This window comes from Callorhinus ursinus, unplaced genomic scaffold, assembly GCF_003265705.2.
Source record: "Callorhinus ursinus isolate GAN/ISIS: 27379988/994484 unplaced genomic scaffold, GSC_fseal_2.0 scaffold4, whole genome shotgun sequence".
Taxonomy (NCBI): domain Eukaryota; kingdom Metazoa; phylum Chordata; class Mammalia; order Carnivora; family Otariidae; genus Callorhinus; species Callorhinus ursinus.
In genome coordinates, this window is record NW_027397066.1 from 90,165,870 (window position 1) to 90,178,120 (window position 12,251).

Consider the following 12,251-nt stretch of genomic DNA (forward strand, 5'->3'; position numbering starts at 1 on the left):
AAAATATTTTATAAATAAGTTTATATGTATAATTTATAATAATATATATTATACATATAGTAATGAAGAGATAGATGAAACAAGACTTGCAAAAGGCTGGTTATTGTTGAAACTGAATTATGGGTACATAGAGGTTCATTGTACTGCTCTCTGAACTTTTATGTTTGAAAATTTTTTTTTTTTTTAATAAAAGTTTTAAAAAAGAAAGTCATGGTGCCTGGGCAGCTCAGCCGGTTAAGCGTCTGCCTCCGGCCCAGGGTCATGATCCCAGGGTCCTGGAATTGAGTCCTGCAAGGGGCTCCCTCTGCCCTCTGCCTTCCCCCTGCTTGTGTTCTCTCTCTCTGACAAATAAATAAATAAAAGCTTTAAAAAAATTAAAAAAAATTTTTTTAAAAGGAGCAAAAAATTTAAAATGGCCTTGGGAATCCTAGAGTAAAAGATTTAAGAAAAATAAAGTAAAAAAAAAAGTTACCTTCAATAAAAATCCAGAAAGCAAGTTATTATGTAGCAGAACTTTCTGACTAAAAGTGGAAAAAGCCCAACAGTTGGTAAGAACTTCACAACCCTAGTATGTAAATTTAGAGAGTAAAATGTTGGGATAAGACATGAGAAACTTAAAAGGTTTTACTCTCAAAGTATTATAAATGGATGTAAATAGTGACATGTCACATGATGCTGAGATTTTGTGTCACAAACCAAAAAACAACTTTTTCAGATTGATGGATCAACAGATTTTGACATATGGTACCACTTGTAAGATATATAAATTGTGGTGAAATTTAAGGGAATTTTTCTGCTATAAAATGCTACCCTAAACAAGCAAAGGCCAAGATACATTTACTGTTTTGTCTTCATATTTAAAACAAAAGGTACATCTTTAAGAAGTGCATTGGCATCTGCACTGATGATGCCCCACTGATTTGAACATTGCTCCCTAAGAGTGTTCATTCTTACAAAAGAGAAAATCCTGGGATGCCTGGGTGGCTCAGTCAGTTAAGCATCTGCCTTTGGCTCAGGTCATGATCACAGGGTCCTGGGATGGAGCCCAGCATTGGGCTCCTTGCTCAGCAGGGAGCCTGCTTCTCCCTCTGCCTGTGCTCTCTCGCATGCTCTCTCTCTCTGACAAATAAATAAATAAAATCTTTAAAAAAAAAAAGAAAAGAAAATCCTGATATATTCACAATACACTGCTTTCTTCCCAGAGATATGCTGGTGTCAGAAACTTCTGGAGCTGAAATGAAAATAATTTGGGACGATGCTACAGAAATACCTAAACTTGGAAGTGCCTGGGGGGCTCAGTCAGTTAAGTGTTCAACTCTTGATTTCGGCTCAGGTCATGAACTCAGGGTCCTGGGATCGAGCCCCCAGTCCGGCTCCTTGCTCAGGAGGAGTCTGCTGGAGATTCTCCCTCTGCCCCTCCCCGCCCCCCCTGCTCTCACTCTCAAATTTAGTGAGAGTGCATGAGGGGGCGGGGAAGGGCAGAGGGAGAGGGAGAAGCAGACTCTCCGCTGAGCAGGGAGCCTGATGGGGGGGGAGTGGGGAGGGGGGGTTGTTTGATTCCAGGACCCCGAGATCATGACCTGAGCCGAAGGAAGACACTTAATCGACTGAGCCACACAGGAACCCCATAAAATAAATAAATCTTAAAAGAGAGAGAGGAAAAAAAAAATGCCTAAACTTATCAAAGGCTAGTTCACTGAACAATGTTTAAGAAGCTGAAAACCTGGACAAAGACCACATAAATCTTCTGCTACATGCATAATATCTTATGGCTTAGGATATCATTTGTTGTAGGGGAAGACAGCTGTCATGTCATGAAAATACTTAAGTACTCTGTAAAAGGTTCATGTGGTGGCAATAGAAAGCATTAGCTTGCTAGACACACGAGTGAGCCATGTTAGAAACTGATCCTCCACCCCCAGTTGTGCCTCCAAGTGACAGCGACCCCAGGAAACATCTTGACTGAGACCATAAGAGACTCTGAGCCAGAACCACCAACCTGAGCTGCTCCTGAATTTCTGACCTACAGAAATTATGCAGGATATTTATTGTTTTAAGCCACTAAGTGTTGGGGTGATTTGTTACACAGTAAGAGAAACTAATACAGATTTTGTTTCTTAACAGGATGTTTGAGCTGAAAAGTGAGCTGTGGTAATACTTCCAAGAAAATAGTAGGCTAGGTTGTGCCAAATGCTTTGAAGATCAAGAAGAGCTTCAGAAACTAGCTTACTTAGTAGACATTTTTCATCACATGAACTAGTCGAATTAGTTGAGTATATTCAAGGGCGTGGAGAAAATATTTTGATTTCAAGTGACAAGAGTCTTGGTTTTAAATGGAAATAAAAATTTTGGAAAAAATCACATGGCAAAAAGAAATCTTGAAGCTTCCACTGCTGCTTGCATTTAGTGAGGAAATTTCAAGTCTCAAGTTGAGACCAAACCACTTAGGAGAATTGTAGAACAAAACTAAATAATATTTTCCCTCCACAACACAAGTGTATGACTGAATGAGGACTCCGTTCTCTGAATCTTCTCAGTCTGAGCACCTGACTTTGATAGAAGAGGAAGAATTTTGTGAATTAATGATTATAAATGTAAGATGAAATTTACTGATTTGCCCTTCTATAAGTTCTGGATTTCTATAAAAGAAAAGCATCCTATACCATTCATAGAAAAGTAATAAATATTTTACTGTACTTTTCAACCTTTTACTTGTGTGAGCAAGCTTTATCTTGTCTAATAATGAACATTAAGAGCAAAGACAGAAATCATCTTATTTTAGTTGAAAATGAAATCTACGTATGCCAGCTTCAAGATCGACTCAGAATTGAGGATATACACAGTAAAAGGCAAGAAAAGATTTCTTAGTAAATAGGTTAATTTCACTGTTTTTTTCACTTCAAAAATAACACTTTCTTCCAAATATAGGCCTATAAAAAGAGATTAACATTCATTAAAATCGATTTGCAATCTTTATTAAAGGAAAAATGGAAGTTTCTTCTCCTACTTAATTCGCATCACAACTGGGGTGCCTGGGTGGCTCAATCCGTTGAACGCTGCCTTCTGCCTTCCCCTGGGGTTGTGATCCCAGGGTTCTGGGACCCAGCCCCATGTTGAGTCCCATGTCAGGCTCCCTGCTTAGTGGGGACCCTGCTTCTCCCTCTCCCTCTGCAGGTCTCCCTGCTTGTGCTCTCTCTGTCAAATAAATTAATAAAAGTTTTTTAAAAATTTGCATCATAATTGATATCCTTTATGAGGAGGGGAACGTACACAGAATAGGCTAATAAGTTGGACAAAGAAATAGATTCACAGAAAAACACCATTCTCTACTCAAAATAACGAGTTGCACAATAGTGTAAACCACTGAACTATACACTTAAAAATGATTAATATGGTAAAGTTTGTTATGTGTCTTTTACCACAGTTTAAAAAAGCATTGACAATTATTACTGGATCATTATGTCTACAACTTGATCATATTTATATATATATATATAAATACACGCACACACACTTATAACATTTTTATGCAGGGGTTTCAAACACATGAAAATTATTTTAAGGGTTCCTCCAGGATAAAAAAAGAGAGAAAACGGCTGGTCTGGTAGATGGGAAATGAAACTTTTCTAAGCAGGAAGTATATGACAACAATGGAGAAAGAGAAGCAAGGCAATGGAAAGAGAAGCAAGGCAATAGTGCTGGCCTGATTAAGAAGTGGGATGGTGTACAACATAAGAAGGAAATAAAATTAATCACATAGAGGACCTACCCAATGGAAAGATTTTACTTTAGACTTGTTGCTAAAGGAAATGGGGAGCTATTTGAGGTTTTGAGGACGGCTATGGCATGAGTAAACTCTTTTAGTTAGGTCAGTATGTCATCACATGCAATACAGATGGAAGAAAAGTTAAACATGGAAGCATTTATTCTGGACTTCTGAATTCTTGTAGATTGAGTGATTTAGGGTAGGAATTAACACAAGGAAGTGTGGCAGTGACAACAGGCGGCCTGTAATGACAACACAAAGCTATCTTCCAAGGAATTAATAGCAATTGATAGCTTTGGAGAAAAGAGACCAATCAAGGCTACGGTGGGGATGGTGATAACAATGATAGAGGAGAGTGCTCAAAAGTCTGAGTTCAAAGATTCAGACACCAAGAGTATGACAGGGAAGGGGAATGATGTACAATTTGGGAAGAGTAAGAGATGGAGGGTGGGCACAGAAGGACTGAAGGCTCTGAGAATCTAAGGTTCTACTTTGTTCCCATAACTGGCTGGCAAAGTTACTTCACCTGTCTGAATGTTAGTTCCCACTGACAATAAGTAAAATAAAGGGGCACCAAGTAATCCTGAAGGTCTTATAAAACTTCATTGATTTCATCACAGTGAGTTAGAGGTAACAGTGGACACCAAATGGAGCCAAACACCGAACATAAAAGTTAAATAAAGTAAAGCAAAATAGGGCAGGGCAGTTTTGAGTAATTTTCTATACTATGTACAGAATTTAAAGTACATTTACCAAATCTGAATAAAAAAATACATTTATCAAGTTCCTTTTATATGTAGGATTGTTAGGGGCCTTCTCAAGAAGCTTATACATTGGTGTAGAAGACATATTGTGATTTCCAGTATTTCATAGTTAAGTTTACGAAGTTCTTTCCGAATCAAAACAGCCCTCCGAAGTAGGTACTGATCTCTGCCCTTTCAAAGAAGAGGCCATCGACTACGTCAAATACCAAGGTAAGGTCTCAAAAGATTCTGGTGTAGGGGCGCCTGGGGGGCTCAGTTCTTAAGCGTCTGCCTTAGGCTAGGGTCATGATCCCATGGTCCTGGGATCAAGCCCCGCATCGGGCTCCCTGCTCGACGACGGGAAGCCTGCTTCTCCCTCTCCCACTCCCCCTGCTCGCGTTCCCTCTCTTGCTGTCTCTCTCTCTCTCAAATAGATAAATAAAATCTTAAAAAAAAAAAAAAGATTCTGGTGTAAAAGAGACCAACCAAATTTAACAAATAGATCACTAGCTTTCTTTGGAAGAGAAATTTCACTGGAAGCTGAAATTAGATATCAAGGGCTTAAAGAAAAAAGGGAAGAGGAGCTTGCAGCATAGATGGTCCAGAGCCTGCCAACGCTAAAAACGTACTGGACAGGGGCGCCTGGCTGGCTCACTCAGAAGAGCCTGCCACTCTTCAACTCCCGGTTGTGTGTTGGACCCCACGTTAGGTGTGGAGATTATTTAACTAAAGCGTGTAAAAAAAAAAAAAAAAAAAAGCACTTGACAAATTGAATAAACTATTTGGTGCAAAAGATAAAAATATTATTTGGCTTTTTGTCACATAAAAGGTACTTTTAAAGAAAAAATATTTTTAAAGGAACGTACACACATACACGCATTTTTTTCTTCCTTTAACTGGTGAAACCATAGGAGAGAAGGACAGGCACAGTTCAGCTCACAATCGTGCATACTTTAAGAGGTCCTGAAGAAACTAGCGCTCAAAAGAACGCAGGAAGCCCTTGCACTGGGTTGCGACGCCACCAGATCCACCTCTGGGTAGAGCGCAGCTGAAAACTCCTCAGAGATGTGGGCGGCACAGTTGCTGCGGCTGGCAACGAACTGACGAAGGAGGAGACCATTTTGCAGCCTGAAAAGCCAGGGCTCACGGCCAGCCCCCAGCCACCTCGAACCGCCAGGCCTCCGGGAAAGGGGGCGGATCACTAACGCCAGCCATCTCCCAGGGCAACACCGCGGGGGCACTTCCTGCAACTTCTTGATTCAAAGGACGCCACTATTATACGTCATTTCCTATGGAGAACTAGGCAAGTTGACCTGACTGTCGTGAACTAGTGTTTGAAGTTAGTACTGCTGCTCTTCCAGCGCTGAAGGCTGTTTTGGAAAGGCGACAGCGCCCCGGGTTTTGCCGGTGACTGGCTTTTTTGTAAACCAGTCGGTCGAGTTTCTGGTCGTTCCCCCCGCCCTCACCGTGCGCGGGTACGGTGGCCGAGGAGGCTCGTGTACGGCGGAAGTACCGGGAGAGTGGGTGTGCGCAGCCGCGCCGGACGTGCACGTGGCGCCGGTGAGTTGCGGTAGGGAGCAGAAGGATACGAGAATGGCTGGACCCGAAACCCAGCTGCGGGAGGGAGGGAGGAAAGAAGGGAATGCGGCGTGAAGACCTTGCTGCCTGCTGGGGGAGGAGGTACCGGGGGCGACAAGGCTGGTGAGTGGTCGGTCAGCGCGCACGGGGCTCTGGGGAGGTGACACTCCTCACCCTTCGGGTTAGTCTCTGGAGGCTTGGCCGTGCGTGAGGTTGCAAGGGTGCTGTATTTATTATTGCCCCCCTGTGTGGTGTTCTGTCCCTGGCTCAGAGGGGTTAGGTGGTGTACCCAGAGGCCACAATGACCAAAAGGTACGCACTGTTTTTCTCACCAGGTAGAGTTGAGCATGTCTTTTCGAGGCGGAGGTCGGGGGGGCTTTAATCGAGGTGGCGGCTTCAGTCGCGGCGGCAGCAACAACCACTTCCGAGGTGGAGGCGGTAATTTCAGAGGCGGCGGTGGCGGCAGAGGAGGATTTGGACGAGGAGGTGGCCGCGGAGGCTTTAACAAAGGCCAGGACCAAGGACCCCCGGATCATGTAGTTTGTATGTCGGCTTCAAAGCTTAGCCTACTTGGGGGCGGAGGTTGTGGGTTTAATTTCGGGGACTACTTGCTGAAAGAAAACTCTAGCAGCTGTCATACGGAAGTCGCTGCTTGGTTGGGGAGTCAGGTCTGAAGATGCTGTAAACTGACTTAAAATAGTGCTGTAATGTAAAGGGAAGATCAAGAAAGCAAAAGAACACTTAGAATGCGTCATGGAAGTGGAAATTGAGCTTGGGCTGAAAGGAAGTTATTAAGTAGGTAATATTGTGTGTTTACTCCTGTTGTTCCCGATTTACAGGTAAGAAAACAGTGATTCAGAGTTAGGTTTCTCATAGTAATAAGTGATCATTTTGAGATACAAAGCCAGGTTTCCTGACTTCAAAGCCCATGTTGTCAGTTGCTATTCATGAGTAAGAGAAGTGTGGAAAAAAAACTGCTTGGAAGGGAAACTACAGAGGGAAAGCTAAGAAAAAGACCTAACTAGAGTAGATTTGAAGTAATTATCAGTGAGGTGGTTAGAAGTCAGGAAAGTGAGACAGATTTGACAGTAAAAACCTACATCAAAAAGGAGAAAGGAGGAAGAGACATAAAGAGATATAAAGATGAGGTTGGATCAGTGTGCAACATGGTTTGAAGAATGCAGTGGCTAGAGTCATAGGTCGGAGCCCACAAGCATGCAACAGTCTGTGCATGATGCACTGTGAGGGTGGTGGACATCAGAAAAAAGAAGGAAGGGTTTGATGGGAGAGAGATTTCGGTGGAAACAAAGTCAGTAGAACTTGGCTAATACTTGGGAATAAAAGGTACCAGGCTTTGAGCCTGAGTGATAGGGATAAAGAATTAGTTTTGCAGGGATGTAATGAGTATTTTAGTTGGGGTGACAGTCAGAAATAAAGGTAGTTATTTTGAGATTCCACATTTCCCTGAAAAAGGGTGAAGAGTCATTGGTGAAGAGGTGGTAGTGGGAGGTTATAAAAGGAGGAAAAAAAGGAGAACAAAGACCAATTTACAGATAGGGACTGGGGAAATGAAAAGAGACAGTAGAATGTAAGCATGGTGTTTAATAATAATAGTTATTGTTCTAATAAAACACCTGTTATAGGTTGGCATTAATGTATCAGGCATTTTTCTAAGCACTTGCCATTTATTACTGTGTTTGTTCCTCATAATACTATATGTTAGGTGTTGGCACTGTTATTAGCCCTTATTAAAGATGAGGACACTGAAGCAGAGAGATAAGAATCTTACCCCAGGTCACATAGCTAGTGTGGAGATTTTGGCTTTTTTTTTTTTTTTTTTTTTTCTTTTTGCCTCAGAGGAGAACAGATAAAGTGAAATCCCAGGTACCCAAGAAGAAAGCTTCCAGATGTTGTTGGTCAATATCATTTGAAATTGTTTTATATTTTAACATTTTCTTGTCCTGTTTCAGTATTGGGAGAGTTCCTGCATCCCTGTGAAGATGACATAGTTTGCAAATGTACTACAGATGAAAATAAGGTGCCTTATTTCAATGCTCCAGTTTATTTAGAGAACAAAGAACAAATTGGTAAAGTGGATGAAATATTTGGACAACTTAGAGATTTTGTATCCTTTTTAATTAGAAGACCCAGTGATCTCATTGGAAGGTTACCATTTGCTTTTTCTGGAGCTAAGTCTTGATTTAATTCGACTTCCTGCTTCATTAAATTGGACAGAGTATTGCTAAGATTGGACCAACAAGGAGAATGTATTTCCACGTATTGAAAAGAAAGACCCTGTAAGAGTGACTTCCTTTTTGGAAGGTTTTAGAAATGATTGCCATTTGGATAAGTGCTATAGGATTAAGGTACTTTGCTTTGATTATGAAGATGCCACTGGAATAGTGTGGAATTAGAAGTTTCAAAAACAAAAACTTCATTTTATTCTTGGAAACTCATTTTTTACCTTTCCTAAATATTCCCATATAACTTTGTTTTTAAAATTACATATGAATTCAGAAGGTTACCTTCTTTGATCTTTTTCCTTAATATAACATAGTATTTTTCTGTTAAATTGTCTGAAAATATGAAGGCATCTTCCTTTAAAAAACTGCAGAAGGTGAGTCAAGCTTATGATAACTAGGATCTTTGGTTTTATAAGTGAATGACCTTCCTTAGGACAGTGTTACTTAGAGCATCTGAGATTCCCCCAGTGTATCACTAACGAAGCTCTTAAATCGAGATGTTCTGTATTTTAGATGTTAAACTTAACTGATCTTTAAAATTAATTTATTTAATATTTAATATTTATTTAAAAATATTTATTAGCAAATTCTATAACTACTATAATATGTTTTTTAGTTTATGTAAGACTCTTACTGGAAAGCTTACATGACCAAACATTCTAAGTAAAACGTTAAATTGTGAAACATTAATTTGGGAGAAGCCAGACATTAAATGATTTCACAAATATTTCAGTAACATTATGATATATACTGTGAAGGAGATACACAGGTTGCTATGAAAATGTTAGTAGTGGGACCAAATTTAGTATATTGGATTTCTGAGGAAGTAAACTAGAAGCTGAGACCTGAAAATTGACTAGGGGTGATTCCCAAACCTTGTTGCTCATCAGAATATCTGGGGGAGCTTTTTTTTTCTTTTTTAAAATTTTTTTATTAACATATAATGTATTATTTGTTTCAGGGGTACAGGTCTGTGATTCATCAGTCTGACACAATTCACAGTGCTCACCATAGCACATACCCTCCCCAATGTACATCACCCAGCCACCCCATCCCTCCCCCCCCCACCACTCCAGCAACCCTCAGTTTGTTTCCTGAGATTAAGGGTCTCTTATGGTTTGTCTCCCTCTCTGGTTTTGTCTTGTTTCATTTTTCCCTCCCTTCCCTATGATCCTTTGTCTTGTTTCTCAAAATCCTCATATCATTGAGATCATATGATACCTGTCTTTCTCTGACTGATTTATTTCGCTCAGCATAATACCCTCTAGTTCCATCCATGTCATTGCAAATGGCAAAAATATCATTTTTTTGATGGCTGCATAATATTCCATTGTATATATATACCATATCTTTATCTGTTTATCTGTTGATGGACATCTTGGCTTTTTCTATAGTTTGGCTATTGTGGACATTGCTATAAACATTGGGGTGCGTGTGCCCCTTTGGATCACTACATTTGTATCTTTGGGGTAAATACCCAGTAGTGCAATTGCTGGGTCGTAGGGTAGCTCTATTCTCAACTTTTTGAGGAACCTCCATACTGTTTTCCAGAGTGGCTGCACCAGCTTGCATTCCCACCAATGGTGTAGGAGGGTTCTCTGGGGGAGCTTTTATGGTCATATATTTCTTGGTTCCACGCTTAGAAATTTGAGCCAGTAAGTCTTAGGTAGGGATCAGGATTCAATTGTAAAAAGGCAAGCTCCTGGATAATTTTGATGTAGTTAGGGTAGCACTGGGGAATCACTGCTAGTCAAAGAGGTGGGAAGAGAAAACAGTTGGTACAAGTCTCTGAGACAGCCAATTTAAGGATCTGAAAAAGCAGAAGTATAGCTCAAACATAGAACATTTAGGAGAGACTAGAGAGGTGGATAGGGGGTGGGTTACTTAAGGCCTCCCTCCAGGTCGTGGGAAAGAGTTTAGGTTTTAGTTTTAGTTTTGTTTTTAAATATTAGGATAAATACAGTTCAGTTATATTAAAAAAGCATTGGAAAAATAAAAGAGCACCCTGGAAATGGGTTAGTACTGTAGGTGAAGGGGCCAGGTCGGAGACTTGCATTAGTCCCAGAGGAGATATTTTGGACTAGGGTAGTCGTGACAGTGGAAATGGAGAAAAGTGGATGGATTTATGAGAGATACAGGAAGTAGCATTGAAAGATCTTGGTAATTGATTAATAGCTGAAGTTAAAAATACCACCATCCGGGGCGCCTGGGTGGCTCAGTTGGTAAAGTGGCTGCCTTCAGCTCAGGTTGTGATCCCAGGGTCCTGGGATCGAGCCCCACAGCTGGCGGCTGGTTCCATGCTCAGCAGGGAGTCTGCTTCTCCCTCTGCCCTTCCCCCTGCTCATTCTCTCTCTCTCTCAAATAAATAAATAAAATCTTTAAAAAAAAAATCATCTTTTAGATGTCTGATTTCAGCATCTTTGTGGATGGTGTCACCATGTACCGAAATGGGAAACATTGAAGGAGAAGGGGATTGGGGGAAGACAGTGAATTCAGTTTTAGACATAATGAGTTTGAAGCACTTATGAGATATTCACATAGTTAGGAGTTCAAAGGAAGAGCCTGGATTAAAGGTGGAATTGGAAGTTGTTGTTGTACAGACAGTATATGGTACAGTCTAGGAAGAAAGAATGAGAAAAAGCTTTAGGATACCTCCTAAATTTATATATCCTTTGGAGACTGAGAAATAACACCAGTCAAGTAGGAGGCAAAACAGGAGAGTTTCATAGAAGTGGTTATCACCAAAGTCAGAACAGAAATGATCAGCTGTGGCAAAACGCTGCTGCAGAGTGTTCTTTGGATTTAGCAACAGGGAGGGCAAAAGGTCATGGAGCCAATGGAGTGCTGGGCCCAGAACCCAGATTGGAATAGGAGATGAGATGGGGATAGTGCCTTGCTGCTGGCATAAGGCTGCTACTGGCTGTAGAAACCCTGGCAAGAACCCACTGGGAAATTGAACTGCTTCAGGTGGGCCCGAGAGCCAGGCTTCTCATTTAGTGACCTGAAAAAAGGAATATGCCTGCGAGAGCCACTAAAATTCGATCTGGACGACTGCCTTTTCTCACAGTATTATTTATTTGAGGATTTATTATTTTTTTCAAAAGATTTTATTTGAGAGAGAGAGCAGGAGCGGTGGGGGGAGGGATGCAGAAGGAGAGGGAGAAGCAGACTCCAGGCTGAGTGGGGAGCCCAATGTGGGACTCGATTTCAGGATCCTGAGATCATGACCTGAGCTGAAGGCAGATGCTTAACTGACTGAGCCACCCAGGAACCCTTGTGGATTTATTATTTAGTGTTTTTTATCACAGATGCTAAATTGGTACATTCTACTTCTTCCCTTTTCTAGATTCACTGTTCAGGTTCAAGTCTTCCTTATCCAGCCCAGGCTGTGTAATTGAATTTTCTGTAATGATGGAAATACCTGCCTAGTACAATAGCCACTAACCATTTGTAGCTATTGAACACCTGAAATACGGCTAATGTAACTCAGGAACTGAATCTTTAATTGTTAATTAAATAGCCAGTGTGGCTAGTGGCTGCCATATTGGACAGTGCAGAGCTAGACAATATTTTTGGGAGAATGCGCTCTGAAGGGAAGAATGATAAGGTGGTATCTAAAGAGGAATTCAGACATCTATAAGTAATACATTATCATTTGAAACTCCTTATGCGTGTTTTATGTAAAATTGTGAAATATACCCCGTTATGTTTCATTATTATAAAAAATAACCTCTTTAATCCCAAATAATAGAATGGGTTTAGTTTATGCATATCCTTTACTATTTTGTATGTTCAGCAAATAGTTACTGATATGATCCTTTATTCAGGTTTTGAAATAACTAGTGTGTCTGTACTTCATTGTGAATTTTAATGTTAAATTTTTAATAGTTTTCATTTTAGGGCAATTCTTTTTTTTTTTTT

General features: G+C 40.6%; 1 protein-coding gene across 2 annotated transcripts in view; it reads left to right on the forward strand.

The window, feature by feature from the left end:
• Positions 1–5,817: 5,817 nt before the first annotated feature.
• The window catches only part of GAR1 (GAR1 ribonucleoprotein), a 9,489-nt gene continuing 3,055 nt past the window's right edge, over positions 5,818–12,251 (forward strand). Inside the window, exons 1-4 of one of the 2 annotated variants that reach the window (XM_025873623.2) lie at positions 5,818–6,069; positions 6,423–6,630; positions 8,058–8,212; positions 8,645–8,704. In XM_025873623.2, coding sequence (XP_025729408.1) covers positions 6,435–6,630; positions 8,058–8,212; positions 8,645–8,704 — 411 coding nt within the window. In that variant the 5' untranslated portion in view covers positions 5,818–6,069; positions 6,423–6,434. The other variant, XM_073892109.1, reaches the window with a different exon arrangement.